Source organism: Chiloscyllium plagiosum, unplaced genomic scaffold (assembly GCF_037043375.1).
Source record: "Chiloscyllium plagiosum isolate Xiang-an unplaced genomic scaffold, Cpla_swu_hap1 HiC_scaffold_32, whole genome shotgun sequence".
NCBI classification, from domain to species: Eukaryota; Metazoa; Chordata; class Chondrichthyes; order Orectolobiformes; family Hemiscylliidae; genus Chiloscyllium; species Chiloscyllium plagiosum.
Window position 1 is genome coordinate 32,311,597 of NW_028270170.1, and position 24,588 is coordinate 32,336,184.

At 40.4% G+C, this 24,588-nt stretch overlaps 1 protein-coding gene and 1 non-coding gene across 7 annotated transcripts in view; both read right to left on the minus strand.

The window, feature by feature from the left end:
• The window catches only part of adam11 (ADAM metallopeptidase domain 11), a 163,081-nt gene that overhangs the window by 109,642 nt on the left and 28,851 nt on the right, over window positions 1-24,588 (minus strand). For all 6 annotated transcript variants that reach the window (XM_043675211.2, XM_043675210.2, XM_043675216.2 and 3 more), the window contains one exon: window positions 31-113. In XM_043675211.2, coding sequence (XP_043531146.2) covers window positions 31-113 — 83 coding nt within the window. The remainder of the gene's footprint in view (window positions 1-30; window positions 114-24,588) is intronic.
• Window positions 16,681-16,788, minus strand: LOC122540060 (U6 spliceosomal RNA). The gene has a single exon (XR_006309236.2). It is a non-coding gene; the product is annotated as a U6 spliceosomal RNA (small nuclear RNA).

Here is a 24,588-nt window from a genome sequence, read left to right on the forward strand (position 1 = left end):
CAGAGGTGCATCCTTGGCAGTTTTACTTACCTCAGTCCATGACATGTTGACATAGCCACAAAGGAGTTGGGGTTTCCTCTGATGTTTCCATGGTAATAACAATGTTCACTGCCCTGAAAAACAACATCAATACCACTCTGGTTAGTGCTAACCCTGCTCTGCAATAGGCTTGAAGCTAGTAAGTGTAAAACTGGACAGTGGGAGAAAGTGAGGACTGCAGATGCTGGAGATCAGAGCTGGAAAATGTGTTGCTGGAAAAGCGCAGCAGGTCAGGCAGCATCCAAGGAACAGGAGAATTAACATTTCAGGCATAAGCCCTTCTTCAGGAATCAAACTGGACAGTGACCATTCTAAGACCTCACTCAACAGCAGTCTATTTTCTTCAACCCCCTTTATCCTTGTGCTTTACTCTTGTTGTGATGGAGGTCACAAATGGATTTTCTTTTGGAGGTCAGTACCAGTTGGATGTGGACTGTATGCCTGTTACAACAGGTAGCTAGAAATCAGACTATATTCTCAAAGAACAGCCATTTTCTCTGAAATTCAGGTTAAAGTTGCACTGATCTGAATAATTCAGCAGAGATAAATAGGAAACTAAGTGACATTTGCAAACTGTCAAATTGCTATGAGGGAACTAAAAACCGGAGTTATGGGCTGGGCAGAGGGAAGAACTTAAATTTGGTTTTGGGCAACAGTGCAAAAGCAAAACAATGTTCAACTTTACACACCACCAGACTTTCTTTTTCATTGATTCCAGTGATTGTCCACTCTAGTTTTAAGGCAGATTAAATAAATTAATTTGATGTACATGATAACCCACCTCAGCTCCAACAATACTTTACAACTGAGAGCTAAGCAGCTGGTTGACTTGACATGGCAACCCCCACCATTCCCTTTTCTACCCTCATTGCATCTCTGATCACTGCCTGAAGTTTGGAATTTATGCAGGGGATAAACCTTGCTGCGAGAAAGGTTTGCATTTATATAGCACTCTTCATGACCACAAAATGTCCCAAAATGCTTTACAATTTGCACACACAGAGTTTCTACTAAAGTCAATGTGATAATGACCAGAGGAATAACTCCCCTGCTGTTCTTTACAATAGCTTCATGAGACTGTTTATGGCCACTGGAGAGGGCAGGCAGGCAGGCCTGTTTAATAAAAGGCAGGAGTAGCACTCCATTAGTACTGCACGGGAATGTTGGATTTGACAACTGTCTTAAGCCCGAGAAAGCAATCTGAACCTACAACCTTCTCATCAAGGACAATGCACTTCCAGTGAAACCACGTCTCTCTTGTATCACTCGAAAGCACGAGAGTTTGCAGCAACAGTGAACAGCTTTCACAGGTCAGAGAATTTTCAGTACATCATAAGATGCGTTTCAAGCATAACATGTCAAAAGAGCTTTACATCCTGTGTTTTTCTTACAGTTCTAGTCCTTGACTATGAATTCTGAGTGTGAAATGATTTTGTGATAGATCATGTGGACTACATATCTCTCAACTCCTTGAAAAAAAAGGACTCAAATTATAAGTTCAAGCAGATGTTAAGTTAGTAATATCAATTTTTGAGGGAGTTAGTAATATTTTACAGAGAGAAAATCTATGTACCAAGCTTTAATATAATATCTATTCATTATTCATATATAACATACAGGCCAATTAATCAGCTCATCTTCATGTGTCTGATAATGGACTTCATACCTTGCAAAGTGCTTATTGATTATGATCATAAATCGGTTTCCCACAACTTTTGTGAGAACATACAAAGTTATCTATTTTAGAAGGAAATACACAAAAACAGAATAAGTTCTGAAAATCCAAAAGGTGGGATTCAGAGGGGCCCTGGTGTCCCTCTACATAGGTCAAAGGAAGTTATCATGTAGATACAATAATCAATTAGAAAGCTTTTTGTTAAACGAGATTGTCATGAGTAAAAGAAGTCTTAAGGCGATTGCATCAGGCAGTGCAGAGGGTACTGTATACAGTTTTGGCCTTAATACACAAGAAAGGTTATACTTACCTTAATGCAATTGAATTAATTCTTGCAATGAGAAGATTCTCCTGAGGAGAGATTGAGTCGTCTACGGCTATGTTTCTGAGCATTTAGAAGAGTGAGGAGTTATCTTATTGAAACATGTAAAGTTCTTCACAGGTTTGACAAGGTAGATGCTCAAGTGACATCTCTCTGAGTGAAAAGTCAAGAACTAGGGCCTTGGGGCTTACATTTTCAGAATGAAGAGTTTGCCATGTGGAAATTAGATACTCCAGAAAGTAGTAGACGCTCAGTCGTTGAATAGATTCAAAATAGAGATCACCAGGTTTTCAATATCTATAAAGGAATTAAGTCAAATGGGAATAGTGTGGAGTCAAGTTAGATCCAGCGTGATTGTATTGACTGGTGGAGCAGATACAAAGGGCAGAATGGTCTCTTCCTATGTCTATTTCTTACATTCTTAACTGGAATTGATGTTTTAATAGTGTGCACAATAGAAGGACAAACAAATCACATTCAAGTGTTAAGCACTTTATCACAAGTAGCACAATTTTCAATAATTCTGATGGGTCCCCATGCTTAATAAAATACATAGTGCATGTTCATAGTTTATTGTCACTGAAATCCTTCATCATGAAATATATAAAGCTCATTGCCATGTCTAGACTACTATTAAATTTATAATTTATTATCCCACCACCAATATCAGGCAATGTGTTCAGATTTTCGTCAATAGTGCATTTTTCAAGGTGGAAATCATCAGTACTGGGGAGTGGCAAACAACAATGTCGTTCAAACCACATATTCCATATTATCATTTGTAAATAACCCATTTGTAATAAGAGTCATATTTTAAAGTCATGAAAATTTTTTTGCAATACAGTTTTGATTACATTTTGCACTTTCAAAAGTATGATGGTGAGGAATTGGTGTATCCACAGAATGTTTGCATGTATTTGAAAATGCACAAAGTGACTGAGATTTGAAAAAAATAAGAACAGAAATTTCTGGAGAAATTCAGCAGGTCTAGCAGCATCTGGGGAGAGAAAAGAGAATTAAAGTTTCAGGTCAAGATTCTTCAGCAATGTCTGTGTTTTTCTTTGTTTCAGATCTCTGGTATCTGCAGTTCTTTGTTTTATGACTGAGATTGATTTGTTTGCTAACAGTTAGTGTATACGTGACTGAATTGCACTTTGAAAAAAATGACTGACTTCAGAGAAAATAACTTGGTTATCGACACAATGTTTTGATGCTTAATTCATTCCCCCTTCGACAAGCGGAAATCTTTCACACTGACAACTCTGAGAAAAAAACGTATAGCACAAAATGGAAAAGCCAAAAGAATCCGTGATTGCCTGGAAGACTGAAATCATGCATTCAGATTATTTCTGAAAATGTGTTGCTGGAAAAGCGCAGCAGGTCAGGCAGCATCCAATGAACAGGAGAATCGACGTTTCTTCCTGAAGAAGGGCTTATGCCCGAAACGTCGATTCTCCTGTTCCTTGGATGCTGCCTGACCTGCTGCGCTTTTCCAGCAACACATTTTCAGCTCTGATCTCCAGCATCTGCAGCCCTCACTTTCTCCATTCAGATTATTTGTAGCTTTCCGACATTAAAATAAAAACAAAGAAATCCATAGCAGCCAATGAAGTGTCTCCTCCCAAATATTGCCTTTGCTATTCCCTTTACCGGTCTTAACAGACTTACTGTGCATTCCTAGAATTTTATAGTTCCAATTCAGGATTTGCAATGCCTTCTGCATCAATCTTTTTGCATCCTTTTTTAGATAGAAGATAGGCTTATGTGCTAAGTTACAATTGGTACTGTAAAAAGAAATCTACCAGACACAGGTCAGAAGAGTGATGTACCCTCTCCACCTCAGCATCACCAATGGCACTCAGGAAGCTTGATACCATCCAGGATAAAGCAGCCCGCTTGACTTGCTCACCATCCACCACCTTCAATATTTACTCCCTTCACCACCGGCCAGAGTGGGAGCACTGTTTACCATCTACAAGATACACTGTGAGAACACACCGAGGCTCCTTTGACAGCAAGTTCATGGGGAAAATCATCACCTGCAATATTGACCTCCAGGCCACTCACTATCCTGACTAGGAACTATGCTGCCGTTCCTTCACTTTTGTTGGGTCTAAATCCTGGAACTCTCTTCCCAACAGCTGTGCAGGTGTTCCTACATCCTCAAGGAATGCAGCAGTTCAAGAAGATAGCTCACTACCACCCCCTCCAGGGCAGTAAGAGATGGATAATAGATACCAACCTATCTCAGCGCTACACTATCTTATGAGAAAAATGTTTACATCAACATAGTGTCTGAAAGAACGACTTCTTTGGATCAGAAAAGTATGAACTTGCTTTTACTTGACACTAATGAGCTCATTCATAAAAAAACTTTCTATTTCCTGTTTGAACCTTCCTCGACAACAGCTGTTGTCAGCCTGTGGCTGTTGCATCAAATCCTTTGCAAGGTTCCCACAACACTGTGTTACATCCTACCAGCAAGCACTTTATTTTCTTATTTTCTTTAAAGGCAGTTTAATCTCTGTAATTAACAACTGAAGAGCTAATAGCTAAACAAAAACGATGTCACACAGCTGATTAGGGCTTTGAGACAGTAGCTCTGAGAAAGTAGCTACAGCATTGGGTCTTCTTTCACAGCTGAATTAGTCTGGATTAGAACTGTCCCGTTTCTCAAAAGGGATTCCCCTCTCCAATTGCCATCCTTTTCAAAAAAAATTACTACCACTACAGATTCACAGAATAAGGAGAAATAACCTTCTCCATATTCCATTTCATATTTCTAATTAACTAAATTCTAATCAAGTGACATTGCAGTCACAACTTATAGCCACAAATATTTTATGCTCTGACCCAAGAACATGCAATTCACTGGAGCGTTTTGGACAATGTATTTGCAGCTCTTGGATTCTTGCTGACAGAAAGTGATGTACATGTTAATTTTACTTCATCTGTGTTTCTGGCAAAACCAGAAGAGAGACCAAAATGATGGCATTTGCTGTTTATGACAGGCAAGGTGTCCTCAAACAATGACAAAGTTCAATGTGGTACGAAAGGAGTGCAGCACTGTCAGAAGGGTGACCTTTCAGAGGAGATGTTAAACATAGGTCCTGTCACAGGCAAAGCAGAGATTAAAGATCCCATGGCACTATTTGAAGTACAGTGACAGAGATTTTTCCAAGCCAGTATGTCACAAAAAAGACTATTCCTGCACATGCACAAAAATAAACTATTATCTGGTCATTACTACATTGCTATTGGTGGGATCTTGCTGTGTACAAATAGGCTATCATATTCCTCGTATTTCCAGAGTGCCTTTCAGCAGAATCCATTATGGCCTGAAGGATGTGGCCTTTGGCAAGATTTGTGGCAGTGATTTGAATTTTTCACTAGGCAACAGAGAGCTGCTAATTCAAGGAGAATTATAGCTTGGTTAACTTCAATATCCACCTCATTAATATTAAGCTATCTTACCAAACTCAGCAAACACGCCAGATGTTGCAAAAAATTGACTTGTAACCCAGAGATGGACACCTGGCGAACTGCTCACTGCTAGCTCCAAAATGGCTTCTGTGTTGGACATAGGCATGTCAGATTTGGGTCTGTAATCCTGGACTGGCTTCTATGTGCCACCCAAGCCTACCCAGTAAACCTTAGCTTTGTACTAGCATGGAAAAGTGGGCTCCATATGTCAGAAGTAGGAAGTAAGTGAGGCACAAAGAGGAGTTATCAAGAATATCCCCTGGGAAGCCTGTACAATGGGGCAAGAGTACAATGGCGCAATTGGGAGTGCTGCTCATTGGGAGGCAATGATGACTACTTTGGTGCATCTTTTGGAAGAGACTAAGTGAGACACAGAGGGGTTGCAAGATAAGTTAAGGTTAAGCCTAAGGTGGTAGCAGAATAACAGGCAAGATGACGAATGCTAAATGACTGGAGTTTGTGAAGGTTTAGTACCGAGGAATAAAGAAAAGAAAGGAGGTATGAGAGCAGGCAGGGTAAAGAGAAAAGTGGAAAAGGTGGCAATAGAGAAATGGACTCAGGACTAGGAATTGCAGCTAGAAAGATAGTCAAGATAGTCATAACCTTTAAATGTAGGGAAGCATCAACACTTGGAAATATTTAAGTGAAGTTAGGAGATAATAAAGCTGATCCAAGTTGAGTGTAATCACTGTAGGCCAAGGTGGATGAGTGAAAACAAAACAACAACAATGAGCAGAATATTTCCAAAAATGTCAATATTTTCTATGACCATATTGAAGAGAGCAGCTGCTGGCATCTCAATGTCCATTTGACAACACAACTAAAACCCGTGTCAGTGGATGGATCTCTGCGAATCGTTGCTGATAAATCCAAAATTGGCAAAAATGAAATGTCACTTCTTCATCCATCAAATTGTCAGTGAAGAATTAACTGAAATGACATTAGTAACTTTGTATTAATTTTAATATTACTTGATATATTTTAATCATAATTTTAATGTTGTTCCATCTGCCAGTGGGGAACTTAATGAGGAGCTCATTGTCCCACACAGCAGGAAGGCTATTGGGAGGGAGATGAGTCTGGGTCACTCTCATAGGAGGTTGTTCTGCCAGGAAATGATGTGCAGACCAAAAAGGAGAAAACAAAGCTAATGTTTTGCCGAGTAAGAATTGTTGGTACTAATATGCAGAACGGACAATTTTAATGTTCAGAATAAAAACAATGACTGCAGATGCTGGAAACCCAGAGTCTAGATTAGAGTGGTGCTGGAAAAGCACAGCAGGTCAGGCAGCATCCGAGGAGCAGGAAAATCGATGTTTCGGGCAAAAGCCCTTCATCAGGAATAGAGGCAGGGTGCCTGCAGAGTGGAGAGATAAATGAGAGGGGGGGGGGGGGGGGGGGAGGGGGAGGAGAAAGTAGCATAGAGTACAATAGGTGAATGGGGGAGGGGATGAAGGTGATAGGTCAGAGAGGAGGCTGGAGTGGATAGGTGGAAAGGAAGATAGGCACTTATGTTCATTTTAATGTTTAGTCTAAGCACCTGAAATAACAAGAGGGTTAGACTAATGAAGCAATATATTCCCTCCAGCATGCTTACACAGTATGTGGCTTCTGAACTGGTGTCAAAAATCTATGGATAAGGGAGCATTAGTGTTTATTTTACAGAAATATTCTAATGAGCACCTGCTCTTCAATATCTAACTGATCACCAATATGGAGACTTGCATAACTTCCTGATCACATCATAGCATTTTACTGTCTTGACTGCTGCCCTCAAAATTAATTACAGATCCTATAATAAAATTGTTCCCTTGGTGTTTTCAAGTTATAATTAAAACTCCTGTCAACTGTTAAGTTAAACTGTTCCAACCAGTTTAAATTTCTCCCACAATTGACCCATTATTTCATTGTTTTGAACAAGAACAATTTAACCTTTACTTTCTCATCTGAACATCTATACAAAGAATGGTGCACTTATTCATATGGGAGAAAGTGAGGGCTGCAGATGCTGGAGATCAGAGTCGAGAGTGTGGTGCTGGAAAAGCACAGCAGGTCAGGCAGCATCTGTGGAGCAGGAGAATCAACGTTTCGAGCATAAGCCCTTCATCAGGAATTCTTCTGGAAAGCTCTCAGCACTTATTCATACGTCTGCACACATGCAGCAAAATATTATAAATGTTTTTAATGTCATCCTCTCCAGGAAATGCCACATTATTCCAGGTTAGCATTCCATAGCAGTCCTTTGTATGAAATTATACTATCAGGGATATCACAGATGATCATGACTTAGTTCCTATTTTATTTCAACATACATGCTTTCTCCTGAAAATGTCATTCAAAACAGGTACTAGGAACCAAATAATGACAGACCCACGATCACGATAACTGAAGTCTGCTACCTCAGCAGCAGTCAGGAATTACACACTGAATGTCAGTCTCATGCCCAATATCATGTTGGGCACTTAAACAAGAAGACACCATCCAAGAAGATAATGCTGACCATCAGAATGACTTGGCCAAGATTCTTCCCCAGCTAGAAACATTTCGGTCCATAAGAGCTGAAGTACTGGTAAGCCATTCATCCCATCAGGTCTGATGACTGATCCTTTATGGACATAACTTGGTATTATGAGTAGGGGTTAAAAAAAAACTTGAAGATGGCATAACCAAATAAAAGTCATTTGCTAATGTTCTGAAGTTGGCAACTGTAGAGAGAGAGTTACCTAGAGGTTGTAACATTCAAGGCACAGGATATTCCAACACCTGTAACCAGCAATCTAACAAGGGCAGGATGGTCTCAGAGTGCTTTGATAGGTCACAAAGATCAATTCAAGGATCAGTGATTAGTAGTTATCCTTTCTGAAAGGGAGACAAACAGAAATACCTCTGTTTCTCTCTGCACATATGCTGCCAGACCCACTGAGTTACTCCAACTTTTTTTTATTTCAGACATGAACCTTCAGAGAGGTATCAGAGATTCTAAACCTCTTTAAAAAACATTTTTCTCATCCCTAAAGTTTCCCAGCCATGTAACCGGATGGCAATTTTCCTCTATGAGAGTCTGGCTGGCATAGAGGCATGAGACATCTGTGATTTCCTAACACCCAAAATAGCCAGAGAAGGCAAGTATTGCCTACATGCCTGAATCATTGGGAGGTCTCAGCATTAATGTAATGTGGTGCCTGGAGCCCCACGATCAGTGCAGCTAGCTCTTGCACACCAAGATTTCTAAGCTTTTACACATGTACAACTTCTCATTTTTCCCCCAGCCTTTTAAATCCCTCTCAGATAGATCCCACCTGCCTTTCAATGCTCTTAAGCACACAATCTGACGTAATCTGACTGCCCAGTGTTTTCAAGTTTACACGTGGGTCCAATTCATTATCCTCATAACATCCAAGCAATTAGAAACACAGAAAATTCACAGCTCACTCAATCAAATCTGTACTAGCCAATAAAAAGTGACTCAACCTAAATCTACTTTTGAACTTTTAAAGGTTGCATCAATTCAGGATTATAAACCAGCATCTTTTAAAACTGATTTTTAAAAAATAATCATACGTTAGAGAAGACTGCACTTCTTAAGTTGCACTTAAGATCCACTTCATTCCTGTGAATCATTCCAACAGTTCATGTTTAGTACTTTCCATGCAACAGACTCAGGCACTTCTGGACTTGGTAACAGTATTGGAACTGTCTTTCTTATGCTTCCAAAGATGTTGTCCAAAATATTAGTGTTTGGGTGAAAAAATGTGCAGCAATGGGTGTCGTGAAATGAATTCTGTGTTCCAGTAAAGCCACCAAGAAATTTCTAGATGTTTAAACATTTATTTATTACAGATCCATTAAAAAATTAAGGACCAACAGAACAAAACGAGTGCATTGATATAAACCAAGAACTGCAAATGCTGGAAATCTGAGCCAAAAACCGATACTGCAAGAGCAACTCTGCAAATGTGACAGCATGAGGAGGAAAAGCAGAAGCAACAATTTGGGTCTAGTGACCCTTTCATCAGAGAAGACTGCTGCATTTATTGATTACTTTTCTCTATCGGTTTAAAAAGCACAGTCATCAAATACTTAAATGATCCATTTCTAAAGTACTTTCCCTCTGGAAAAGCAATTGTTTCTTGCTTAGAAACAAATCTAGCCATCATGCATTGATTAATACAGTCAATCACCCCAAATCTATCTCTCACATGAATTCAGTTTAAAGCTGAAACATTTTGAAGACTTGGGAATTGCTCCCACTGCAAGAGAGACTAGCCTTCAGGTTTAGACAGGACAGAAATAATAGATTCTCCTCTGCTCGCTGATCCCCCTCTAACCCAGAGCTCTCATCTTTCTCTGTTAACCCACACCAACATGATGTTCAAAACATCTGGCAATACTTTGTTACTCCATTTAAGGATGTGGTATCTCTCCCCAGTGGTCCTAACAGACTGTTAACTCAGAGGGTGAAAGTTAAGATTTTTGTTGTGACAGGTTACAAAATTCAATTTTAAAACTCTGCAAAATGACAAAGAGCAAACTATTACAGCGCTGAAAGTGACAGCGTTCAGAACTGAAAGGCAGAACCTACAGTCAAATTACAGAAAGATGCAAGAGATGGAGACTAGTTGGTACAAATGGGGAACTTCCACTAGTGAAGATATAAATGGCAGGGAGGTGAAAGAATGACAGTCATGTGTACAAGAGAACATTCTTAATAGTTTGTTTCCAGCTTAATGAGGATGGATGTGAAATGAAGTGGGACAAGTGAAGCAAGTTACAGTAAGAGAGCATCTGGGGAACAATGATCATATTATAATTTCAAACAAATATGGAAAAGGTCAACTATGATCAAACAAAATAATTTAACCAGAAAACAGCTAATTTCAGTGAATTAAAAATGGATCTGATCGAGATGAATTTCAATCATGAACTTAGAAGATTTTCACATTTAGAGAAACATGAGGCAGATGAGTCTGACATAAAAATCTGTTTCTATTTATTATTCTTTTTGAAAAAGGTCACTAACCTGAGACCAAAAGCTGTAGCTTGAGGGGCACCATTTTGTATCAAATATGGTTCAGTAGGAGACAAGGTAAAAACAATGACTGCAGATGCTGGAAACCAGATTCTGGATTAGTAGGGCTGGAAAAGCACAGCAGTTCAGGCAGCATCCGAGGAGCAGGAAAATCGACGTTTCGGGCAAAAGCCCTTCATCAGGAATACAGGCAGAGAGCCTGAAGGGTGGAGTGATAAGTGAGAGGAGGGTGGGAGTGGGGAGAAAGTAGCATAGAGTACAATAGGTGAGTGGGGGAGGGGATGAATGTGATAGGTCGGGGGGGGAGGGTGGAGTGGATAGGTGGAAAAGAAAAGAGGCAGGTAAGACAAGTCATGGGGACAGTGTTGAGCTGGAAGTTTGGAACTGGGGTGAGGTGGGGCAAGGGGAAATGAGGAAACTGTTGAAGTCCACATTGATGCCCTGGGGTTGAAATGTTCTGAGGCGGAAGATGAGGCGTTCTTCCTCCAGGTGTCTGGTGGTGAGGGAGCGGCGGTGAAGGAGGCCCAGGACCTCCATGTCCTCGGCAGAGAGGAAGGGGGAGTTGAAATGTTGGGCCACAGGGCTGTGCGGTTGATTGGTGCAGGTGTCCCGGAGATGTTCCCTAAAGCGCTCTGCTAGGAGGACAAACCCACTCCTAACCGCTGTCATAAGTGTGTTGAAAACATTTGCAGGTTGATAATCAACCTGTTAGCAGCATTTTTAACATACGTGTGGTCATCATGTTCTAAAGTGGACTCAGGGCCAGAACCGCTGGCTCTGAGGCAGGGATGCTACCCACTGCACCATAAGGTGTCCATTGCAATAAAAGCCTGGTAAGCAAAGCAATAATTGAGCAGGAGGCCTTCACAAAGACAGGTCAGCACAGTCTAAATCCCTTTACATGAAGGGGAAGGAAAGGCCAACTAAAGCTACAGCTTCCTGAATTGTTAAAGATAAAGAGATAAAAGTCAGAAAAGTAAAGGATTAGGTCAATTAAAATAAGAAGTTATCAAGGCAAACCTAAAAAGTAGGGTGGAGATTAAAACAAAAAGGATTGAAAGGATTAGACAGTTGAGAATAGATTAATGGCGAACATAATAAGGAAGCCAAAGACATGTATAATCACTGAAAGACCAAAAGGATAGTCAAAAAATAGTGGTTCTATGAAGGAATCTAAAAGGAAATCTTCTTATCACCTTCTGGGCGAAAAGAAGTCTTCCTTAAATCTCCACTAAACCTCCTGTCTCTTACATTAAATCAATGCCTCCACTCCCCGCTCTCTGGTTACTGACCACTCTATGAAAGGGAAGCATATATTCCTATTAGGACTATCTATGCCCCTTATAATTTTGTACACCTCAACCAGGTCCACTCTCCCTCAGCTTTCTCTGGTCTAAGGTAAACAAACCCAGCCTATCTAGTCTCTCTTCATAGTTGAAGCACTGTAGCCCAAGCGATATCCTGGTGAATTCCCTCTGAACCCTTTCCAATGAAGTCCTTTTGATATTGTGGTGACCAGAGTTTTGCACAGTACTCCGGCCTAACTAACTGTGGCCTAACTAACATCCTATACAGCTCCATCAAAACCTCCTTGCTTTCGTATTCAATACCTTGACTAATACGGATAAGTGTTCTGTATGCCTTCTTAATTACCTTACCCATCTGTGCTGCTGTATTCAAGGACCTATGGACATGAACACCAAATTCCCTCTGATGCTGTACTTTTCCTAGGGTTTTATCAGTATTTCCTTGCCTTGTTCTTCCTCCCAAAGACATCACCTCACACCTTTCTAGATAAATTCTATTTGTCAAGGTTCAGCCCCCCACCCCGACAGCCCATCTTTCTTGTCTTTTGGTTTTCCTTACTACTTGTCACACAAAGAATTTGCACATGATCAGCAAACATACTGATCATATCACTACATTTGTGTCTGAGTCATTGATGTACACTTCAAACAATGAGAGACCCAACATCGAAGTCTGTGGTACATCATTGACATAGACTTCCTGTCACAAAAAAAGAAGCCAATCACCCTCTGCCTCTTGCCACTAAGCCAATAATGGATTCAATTTCCTTCATTACAGAAGAGGATGCTGCCAAGGTATCAATAAAGGCGGAGGTAGAGATATTGAATAGGATAAAAATAGAGAAAGAGGATGTATTTAGAAGTTCTATATTCCTCACAGAAGTCATGCATTCCAGATGGCATGCTATTTAAGTTATGAGGAAAGAAGGAGTGGAAACTGAGTTGGCTCCAGTTGCAATCATCCACCCACCTGCGATATGGTGTTAGAGAACTGGAGATTGCAAATATTACAGTCCTGTTTGAAAAGGAAGAGAGGAAAGAAGCCAGTAACTACAATCCACTCAGTTTTATGTTGATGGTGAACATAAGAAATAGGAGCAGAATTAGACCATTCAGCCCCTCAAGCAAGGTCAACCCTGCCATTCACTATGATCATGCCTGATCAGTCTCAGGCTTTGACTTCTCTTCGATGACAAACAGCTCAGCACAGCCCTCAATATTTCAAAAGTCAATCTACCTTTTTCAATGTTTTGTGATCCAACCTCCACAATACTCTGGGGTTGAGAATTCCAGACATTCGCCATCTTCTGCATTCCTTCACATCTCAGTTTTAGACAAATGCTCCTTGCTCTGTAACCATGCCCCAGTTTATCACTCTTCCACAAGTGGAAACATCTTATCAACATCAATCATTCAAGCCCTCTCAGAATCTTGTAAGCTTCAATGAAATCACCTCTCATTCTTCTAAATTCTGATGAATAAAAGTCTAACCTGTTTCGCTGTTCTTGATGAGTCGCTACTTCATTCCAGAAATCAGCCTAGTGAATCCCTTTTAAATAGCTTCCAATAGTATTTCTCAAACACAAGGACCAGTACTATAACACAGCACTCCAGCTGTGGACTCACCTCCACCCTGTATAGTCGGATCAAGACTTCTCTATTTTTAAACTCCCCCTTCCAGTAAAGGTCAAAATACCTTTGGATTCATAATGATTTACAAGAAAAGCTTTTGTGTGAATACCCAGATCCCTCTATCCTTCACATTTTGGAATCTCTCTACTTAAGTAATAATCTGCCTTTTATTCTTCTCCGAGCGTGCATGACCACACACCTTTAGACTAAACGCAATCTGTCAAGTTTTTAAATCAAGCACTCAATGTATCTATATACTCTTCCAGATTCCTTATGCCCTCATCACAACATGCCGTTCCATATCTTTTTGGAATCATCAGCAAATATAGATATATTGCTCTCTGATGTCCTCCAACCCATTCATACAGATTGCAAATAATTGAGGTATCCTAGTGGCATTCCAATCTGAAAAAGACCCACTAATGCTAACTCTCTGTCCTGTGTGCATTAAACATTCCTCAATTCATGCTAATACCTTAGTCCAGTAACATGAGTTCCTAACTTGTGCAAAAACCTTTTATGTGGTACCTTATCAAATGATGGGGAAATTTCCAGAGACAATAATCCAAGACAAAATTATTTGCCACTTGGAAGAGCATGGACTAATAAATTAAAATCATTTGTTACAGACAAATTGCTTTTTGTCAGCTTATTTGAGTTACTTGATGAAGCACAGAGAGAAAGAGCTGATTATAATAGTGTAATTGATGCTGTGTTTATCAACTTGCAACAGGCATGTGAGTAAGTATCACATAATGGACATGATTGCAAAATTAAAGTTCCTGGTATTGAAAGGATAGTGACAGCATGGTTACAAAAGTAGCTGGGAGACAGAAAGCAGAGATGATGGTGATTAGTTGTATTGCAGATTGCAGGGAAGTATATAACAGCACTCTCTCGGGCCATCGCACTTCTAGTATATGCTAATGAAGTGAACATGGATAAACAGGCGACTACTTCAAAGTTTATGGATTGGGGGACAATCCTGAAGACAGTACAGATTGCAGAGTGAAGTAGAAAACTGGCAGATTAAATTAAACTGAGAAAAGTGTGAATTGATAATAATTTGGCAGAAATGATGAGGAGATGAGATATGAACTGTCATAGTTTCAAAGGTAATGCAAGAACAGAGAGAAATCTGGAGATGGATGCACAAAAATCTTTGAAAATGCCAGGACGAGTGAGAAGGCTGTAGTGTTTGGAAGACTAGTTTATTAGTGGAGGAATTGAGTATTGGCCAGACCAAAACCCCTCCAAGCATGTCAAAAAAATAGCCTTGACCCTAACGTTTGCTTACTTTAAAGGCAGGTGCCAGGCCTTACAGTCTGGATGCAATTCAATTGGTCAAGCTACCAGGCTTGAAGCAAAACATATTTTAACCATAGTGTATGAATAAAGTAAGAAGAAAAGGATCAGCTTAATTGTGACTCTACTGAAATATTTAAAATAATAAACTACACATTGACTGTTCCAATGATAGTAATATCCTATAACTATCCTCTTGGCAAAGGCAAATTCAGTAAAATAGATTATCTCATATGTAATTCTAGCAGCAGGAAGAATTTCAGCTGTAACAGAGAGAGAAAAATAAGAGTTCCCACATCCAGCTTCAAGACCCAGCAACTGCAGAAAGCTCAAACCAAAGGTTCTGATTCTGTGGGAGCTTGCCCCCACGCCCCCTCCATTCAGGTTGCTTCTATTGTTCCCAACCTAAAAAAAGCCCAAGGCTCCACAAGTTGTTTACTTTATTCGATTTGAGCAGATTGCTCTGCACCTCTGTCTCAACCCTCCTTCACAAAAAAAGGGGATAAAATACACCTCTTAAGCCATAATTTAATCACAATACACAAGGAAACCAATCAGTTGTACTAAAATCTTTATGAAAAATGGCTAGGCCTCAGGTGAAGAACAGAGTCATCATAGGTGCCTAAATTAATGACAGAAATCATAAATAAGAAGAAAAAATAAGCAAAAACTCATCACAATTCAGTTAACGGCCCCTGGGCTTGGGGTACATTGGAAATCCGGACTGAGATTGCGAGACGAGGCCTCCATGCTCGGCTCAGGCCTTCACACTGGGCCACTGGAATACCCAGAAGCCACCTCTAAAGCCAGGACAAGACCTCCACACCAAGGTGATACCCCACACAGAGACTAGACCTTTGTACAGAGCTGCTGGAATACCCAGAGGCTGCCGAGGACCACTAGTATAGAACAAGATGTCCATGTCGGGACAAGATCACCCCTCCTGAACAAACCAGCCAAACCAGGAGACTGCCGCACCCAGCACCAGGCCCATACTTCCATTCTGGACCACTGGAAGCCACCTCGTTACTGGACCTGGGCCAGGAGAAGAGGCCTTCTGCCGAAGTTGTTAAAAGACGGTAACGTACCATAATAAATGGAAACATGTTAAAAAAATTAAAAGCAGAAGAGCAGATGAGCTGTGGGCTGAGAAGCCTGCACATTGCACTGCTACTCCTCCGCCATTTTTTATGATGATCAGAAAAACACTAATGTCCTTCAGGATCCCACCTGATCAGTCTCTATGTATCACTTTCCTCTTACACCTTGACATTGACACTTAATGCTTTTACAGGAACTAAATGGTATAAAGTAAGCACTGAATCTGCAGTGTTATCTATATCCTAAGAGCAAACAAACAAAAACAAGTCAATATTTATGTAGTCATTGATTAGCTGAAGACTTTCCTCCATCGCAGCAAAATATCCAGCTCTATATAATCTTCTGTATCCTTGCTGCTGAAATTTTCCTTCATCACAGTATTTTCCGCAGGTCAGGAAAATTACAACAGTAATTTACAGGACAAATTACCTGAAACATTTCCTAAACTAGATTGGATTCCCTACGTATGGCAACAAGCCCTCTGGCCCAACCAGTCCACACCAACCCTCCGAAGATTAACCCACCCAGACCCATTTCCCTATCCTATATTCACCCCTGACACTATGAGCAATTTAGCATGGCCAATTCACCTGATCTGTACATCTTTGGATTGTGGGAGGAAACCAGAACACCCAGAGGAAACCCACACAGACACTGGGAGAATGTGCAAATTCCACACAGATAGATGCCCGAGGCTGGAATCGAACCCGCATCCCTGGTGCTGTGAGGCAGCAATGCTAACTACTGAGCCACCGTGCCGTCCCTTAAATGTAATGTGGTGGAAGTGTGAAATATGGAACACTTCACGAATGTGCCTGTCATCCTTGTGCAGGGGCCATGCTAATTGTCTCTGTATATTTCCAATTTCAGTAGACGTGCTGCCGAAGCTAACTACTGGACAGTATAGACACTGACCAAATAGGGGAAAATTAAGCAAGATAGCTGACATGATTGAGAAAGAGAACAACTTCCAGAGACACTTACAGTGATGGTCTCTTTCTGTAATCTTTCACGGTGCAACTGGCCATCTATACTTGTTAATTAAAATTGTCTATGTTTAACAACAATTGCAAACTTGCACTATATGCACTGATATTCTGGATTACTTTTATCATACGTTGCATATGCAGGTATTTAACTAAATGGGTTATTTAGACTGACAAAATACTTATAACCATTTTTCAGGAAGAATGATAAGCAGATTTCAATAGATACCGATTCCCAAGGAATGATTCTTTTTTGGTATGATATTAAGACACATTTAAAAGGAGCAGTTGTGCTTTTTTTTTGTTCACAAAAGTGTGCTGCCTTCTTGAACTGCTGTAGTCCATGTGTTAGGGAGATACAGGATTTTCTCTGCAACAGTGAAGGAACAGTGATACAGTTCCAAGACAGGATGGTGTATGATTTCTGTTTTATTCATTCACAGGATGAAGGCATCGCTGGCTAGGCAAGCATTAATTACCCATCCCACAGGGTATTTAAGAATCCACCATAGTGCTGTGGGTCTGGAGTCACATGTAGGCCAGACCAGCTAAGAGTGACAGTTTCCTTCCCTACAAGTCATTAGTGAACCAGATGAGTTCTGCTAACAGTTGGCAAAGGATTCATAGCCATCATTAGACTCTTGATTCCAGATTCTTTAAAATTGAATTCAAATTCCACCATCTGCCATAATGGGATTCGAACTCAGGTCCCCAGAACATTACCTGGGCCTCTGGATTAACAGTCCAGTGATAATACCACTAAGCCATCACCTTCCCTTCCCAGTGGAAGAGAACTCACAAGTAGCTGCTGGTATACTTATGTATGTGCTGTTCTTGTCTTTCCAGGCGGGAGAGGTTGCAGGTTTGAAAAGCACTGTTGAAGAAGCCGAGCTGAATCACTGCAGTGCATCTTCTGTATGGTACACAATGCTGTCACTGTACATCACTGAGGATGGGGGTTAATGCTAAAGGCAGATGAGGTGCCAATCAAGCGGCTGCTTTGGCCTGAATGGTGTCAGATATTAGAGTGTTGTTACAGCTGCACGGATCCTGGCAAGTGGACTCCATTCCATTACAGTCCTGATCTCTCCCTTGTAGATGGTGGATAAGTGGTGTGTAGGAGACGGGTGGTGAGTTGCTCACCAAAGAATGCCCTGCTTCTGAATTTGAACAAAGAACAAAGCATAGACACTCCTCCATGTAGCCCACTGCAGTTACTTGTCTTGGTTTGGATAGAGTATTACATGAACTTCCAATAAACTGTAGTTTACATATGTGTATATTGTAAGGCATTTAAAGTGTTATTCCAACACACCGATTAATAAAAAAAATTAAATTATTCTAAACTTGCAATTAACATTCCCATGAATCACCAAGGATCCAAAAGAGAATGTGTGATTTTCTCGGTGAGATCTCAGTTATTCACATCAAGTAAAACTCAAAATATGATACATTTTAATCTAACAAAACTCAACACATTTGGTTAAAGGAGCAGGAACTTTAAAGGGAACATTAAAGCATAGCCAGCAATACAGTGAGATTAGAACTCAACAGATTATATAAAGTTTTATTAATTCATTCACAGGATGAGGGCATCTCTGGCTAGGCCAGCATTTATTGCCCATCTCTAATGGTCCAGAGGGTTGTTAGGAGTCTATCAGATTGCTGTGGATCTTCAATCACATGTAGGCCAGGCCAGTTAAGGATGGAAGATTTCCTCCCCTAAAGGACACTATTGAACCAGATAGGTTTTTCATGACAATCTGCAATGGTTTTATGGTCATCATTAAATACCTATTTCCAGATTATTATTGAATTCAAACTCCACCATTTACCATGGTGAGATTCAAACCCCAGTCTGGAGAACATTACCTGTGTCTCTGAGTTAATATTCTAGCGATACTACCACCAGGCCATCGCCTACTGAACCGAATTAATGTGATTAGATGGAGTGGACTGATTGGGAAGGGAACCATCCTGGATTAGGTGAGCCAGAAAGCAGCCAAAACAATTAGCATCCTCCCCTCACTTGACTATCTTATTTTCTTTAAAAAAAACTTCTATACATGTAACAGGGAAGACAGACTTAAATAGCAGAATATGGGCACATTATAGATGCTACATTTGAAAAGCTTGAGCTTCTGACAGGAAGTCAAAAGTTTGTAACAGTCTGATCGACAACTCATTTCAATTGACATAGAGCATGAAGCAAACAACACCCATTTCTGGATAGGATTCTGTGCACCAGGCTTAATTTCATTTTTGAATTAGCAACAAACAATAGAATGAAGAATGGGAAAAACCCATTTGTGCCATCGAAATCCATTCGTTTTATAACCCAACTGTTGTCACATCATGATATTGCCCTCTGAATGTATCTAATCACTTGCCTCTCCTGCTCCTAGCAATCAGATTACAAACATTATAGAAGAAAACCTTCTATTTTTATAGTATAGTTCATGTGCGAAGGAGATTTCACACTGCTTCACAATCAGCCCATTTTTTCCCCAAAGACAGTAATTACTATAATTATGCAAGTGAAATTTTTGTCTAATGCAGTTTTTCCGAACATCAGTTTCAAATTAAGCTTCAGAAATTTAAATTAATTTATGATCCTGCTGTCCTAGATTACACTGAAGTAATATTCCATAATTACCATCTGTACTGGTTAATATTTTACATACTCGAGCGAGGTTTCCTCTAATTACTTTCATTCTGAATATGGAGCTTGATTTTCTCTCTTATGAGAACTTTATACTTTTAATCTTCAAAATGTGCTATTCTGTAGAAAATGCCTTCAAGACAACATTGTAAAATGTTGTACTTTCACTAAGAATAAACAATAATATCCTCTGTCTGCTCATGCAGTCTATCTCATACAGATCTGCAGTGATCCATGGCTGGATCTTTACAGGAACAGAATTAAACTGGCAGTTGAGTGTGGGAGATGCATGATTCCCTCTGTAAGTAAAAGCTTTTCAGTGTGTAAAGATTAGGCTCCATTCCTTTCTTTCACTGCCTGGCATGCGTGCATGCAGGATTGGAGGAATGCAGGGATCTTTAGCATGCTGGAGGAGATTACTGTGATAGAGAAAGTCTACAGCTCATTCAAATGTACAGTAATCACCCTCAGCTACTTACTGCAAACAGAGAATTTTGCCTATGGTATCAGATTTCATATACTATTTCGATTTTCATATCGTCAAGAAGATCGTTTTATTCACGTTTTAATCAATCTGGTTGGCTTATCCAGGATAATAGCATCACAATGAAACAAAATATTGATAAACTGGTCTGTGGGTATCTACTTAATCTGCTTTCTTCATGATTATCAGAACCTCCAATTTTCCTTTATCAAGAAAACCTGTCAAAGTTTATCAGGAAAATATTTGACTGGACAAAGGTTTGTTGAATTTCTGAGGGAAACTGCAATTCTAATCCTTCCCATTGCTCTCCGACGTATACACTCAAATCTTTTAAAAATGCATTCTCTTACATTTCAAAAATATACAACAGTATGGCCTTTGAACCTCCCAACTCCCTGTCAATAAATACAAAAGGGTCTCCCAGATATATGCCTAGAATCAGCACTCAGCCACATAGGGCAATGATGACTCATTGAAACTGCATGGTAATCAGTTAGAAATATTTAAAATGTGGCAGCTGGTGTATATTGATTGTAATCTGCAATGATGAATTATTCACTCTCCACTACTCTGAAATCATTTAAACATCGACTACAATGTCTCAATATATACTGGATTTTACCATAAATGTTCTACAGAGAAAAGGCATAATGGTCCTATTTTACCTTGTTCATAGAATGCCAACATCACTGGTTAAGTCAGCATTTATTGGCCTTCTCCAATTGCTCTTGAGCAAGTAGTGGGGAATTGCTGCAGTCTGTACACTGGAGGCTTGTCTACAGTGCTGTTTGGAAGGAGGACTCGAATGATACAGGAATGGCAATTTATTTCCAAATCAGGGTTGGGTATGATTTGGAGGGGAACTTGAAGGTGATGGTGTTTGTATTTGTCTGTGGCTCTTATCCTTCAGGTCATGGGTTTGGAAATGCAGTCAAAGAACCTTTAGCAAGTTACAGCAACACATCTTATAGATGGCACGCTGCTGCTACTTGTCAATGGAGGAGGGAGCAAATATTGAATGTGGTGAACAGGATGTCTATCATACAAGCCATTTTTTCCTGGATAGTGTCAGACTTGAGTGTTGTTACAGCTGCACTCATCCAGGCAAGTGGAGAATTCTTCCAACACATTCTTGAGAAATGCCTTGCAGATGGTGAACAGTTAAAGGAGACAGGATGTGATTTACTTGCCATAGGATGCCTAGCATCTGACTTGCTCTTGTAGATAGACTATCTCTATTGCTGATCCAGTCAATATTAACCCCAAAATGATGATCTAGGGAGATTTACTAATGGTAATGCTAGGGGCTGATGGTTAGATCCTGTCTTGTTGATGACCATTGACTAGCACTTGAGTGGCACAAATGTTACTTGCCACTTATCAACTCAAACCTGGATATTATCCAGATCTTGCTGCATTTGGACATGGTTACTTCACTATCAGAGAAGTTGTGACTATTACTGAGCACTGCAATCATCAGCGAGCACCCATACTTCTGACCTTACGGTGGAGAGAAGTCATTGAAAAAACATTTGAACATATTTGGGGTTAAGGCACCATCTTGGTGTAATGCCTGGAGTGATGTCCTGTGACTGAGATGATTGACCTGCCAGCTGCATTGCCAATCAAATGGGCTACCTTGTCCTGGAAAGTGTTGAGCTTCTTAGCTGTTGTTGGAGCAGCAGCCCCCAGGGAAGTGAAGTATATTGTATCACATTCCTGATTTGTACCTTATAGACAATTGACAGAATTTTGGAGTCAGGAGGTAAGTTATTTGCCACTGCATTCTGAGGCTTCGACCTTCACTCAAGGCAATGGATAGCTTTTTGGATAAAAATGGTGTGCATGGATGTGGGGAAAAAGCAAAAGGTTGGCACTAGATAATCCAAACAGGAGAGATAACACAGCTGGCGTGGGCATGATGGACCAAATGGCCTTCTTCTGTACCCTAATTCTGATTCTGCTTTTGGAGCCTGTGTGTGCGTGCGTGCGATTTTTATATATAGATATAAACAAAGACACAAATTAGCAGCACAGGTAGGCCATTCAGCCCCTCAAGCCTGTCCATTCCACCACTGAATAAAATCCTGGCTGATCGGATTGTAACTGCAAGTCTGCATTCCAACTGAATGCCCCCTCTAAGTTGCAAGACTGATTACTTCACCTTTCTTTAAATGGATGACCTGATTTTTTAGTGAGTGACCTCTAACTCTTGATTATCTTAAAAGAGGAATTGACTTTCTTCTTCTACTAAGAGGACGCTTACTGTATATCCATAACATTCATCTTGCCTCCTGGTAATACCCCCCTAACTCTCTTGAAGGTCTGACAAGAGTAACTGGACTGAAGTATTAACTCTTTCTCTCTCCTTTGATGCCAGTAGACCAGAGTATTTCCAACATTTCCATTTCTTTTATTTCGTGTCTTCAGCATCTACAGTACCTTGTTCTCAGCTGGCAACTCCTGCAGTCAGGGTCAATTTGTGAATTTTCAGTCAGTTTGAAAGTAGGTGTTGTCAGACCAAGTTAAACCCTCAGCATTTGGACATCTTGTCAAGATAGTAAAACAACAACAATAACTAAAGGAAGAATTCAAAGACTGGTTCAGTCTTTACAAAATGCAGCGTTGGTCCTTCAAAACCATCACCCAAACTAATCAATTGAACAACTATCTCCCTTCTGTTTGGTATGCAAAGAGTATTCTGCTTCACTGGTGTTATTTCAAAAGTCACTCACTAATTATGAAGCATTTTTGGACATGAAGAATGTGAAAGGTGCTACATAAATTCAATTTCTTTATTTTCAGGTCTGCACTCAAACAAGAGTTTAGACCAACAACAGTCACGGAAGACAAAGAGTGCACCAGAATCCCTTTGTGAAGTAAGGTTCCTTCTGGTCGATACTATTAAAGTACTGACAATTTCAACCAGTAGAAAGGTTGGAGCACAAATCGTCATGCATCTTGAGAGCAGCAATCCTTCCTAAATAGTGTTTAGATAAGAACTTTCAATTATTTAGTGCATTTACTAAAGAAAAAACATTATGGAAGTTATTCCCTTTCATGAATGAGTTGAACTAAACTGCTACTGGCTTGGTAATCTTCTATTATTGTCATGTTCATTTAAATCACTAGTTTTGTACAAAACCTGCTCCTCCAAGAGACCTTACGAATAGCAAATTTAGCCGGCCATTAGGCTTATTATATAATGCATTCCCTGTTGAGACACAGGATTGGATATTGCAGCATTCCTTCAATGTTCTCTTGCTATCTTGGTAAATGATAATTAGCATTTTAAAAATTAATGTGAAGAACAAAGATGAACTTGAATAATGAAATGAAATATTCTAACACAAGAGGTTGTTCAAAATGAGACACCAAGGGAGGCTTATGTCTTGTTACTGCCCCATTTTCACCCTAAAATGAGCCAGTGGTAGAATTAAATCAGGAGTTGTTGGAAATGTTGACTTCTGCAGCATTTATGTCCTTTTCAACCTACACTTGGGAAGTTTTCAACACTTGAGTATTTCCTGTAATTGCAACCAGTCCCCAGACAGCAAATCACTAAGTCAGTTCTCGCTCCAATTGTGGGAGCACATGTTGTTTCTCCAATCACTGACATCCCAATGTACATCCACCACCCGTTATCCTCTTCCTGAAATTCTAGATCTCACTCATAATGCATCGTTGGCCTTCTCCTTCCCAATCCCCTCACTGCTCCATTCACAATGGGCTTGCTTCCCCTCACCAGTCTCTTTGCTGATTCCTCCACCCCGTCCTCCACACATTACCACTCTCTTTGCTGATGCCACACATCTTCCCAAGGCCCCTCACCGCAACAGAGTATGTGGCGAGTGGGTGGGAAGAAGTGGTGGAGGACTGTTCAGGGAGCACGGAGGCAGACAGGAGAAAAGTAGGAGGGAGTTGGCGGATTGGAGGACGTTGGGGAGGGGGGGGGGGGGAGATGAGCAAAGGGAACAGCAAAGGGCTAATGGGGAAATGCAAGGGAGCAATGGATGAAGCAGCAAGGCATTGGAGGGGGTGGAATGCAAGGAGATATAATGGAGTGGTTAAAAAAGCAGCAAGGGGCTGAACAGGGTAAAAGGCTAATACAAGGGAGCAGTGAAGGGAGTGGCAAGGGTCCAGTATGAGAAACTGTCAGCAGTTGGGAAAGGGGCGAGGGGGGATCCAGAATGCTGTTGACTAATCCCTCTTTTATCTCTCTCTTTAATCTTTGGCTGTCTGTAATACAAACATATCCAGGGGATGTTGCTAACAGTGACATCGCAGACACAGACTGCATTTACAGACAGTGCTCCACCTCTGGTTCCAGCACAAGTAACCAGAATCTTGAATATACTGAAACTCTCTCCATAGATACAATCAGGCCGCCCAGGTCTCTTGATATCCATCTTGTCCAACTCAGACACAATTTTAAAGGCCTCAATCATACTGCCTCCAGATCTTTTAGTTTCTCAAGGGGGGGGGGGGGGGGGGAACTCCCATATGTTTAGAGAAGCAAGCTAAGCTCCTACTGTAAGATTAAATCTAAATGTCATTGAGACC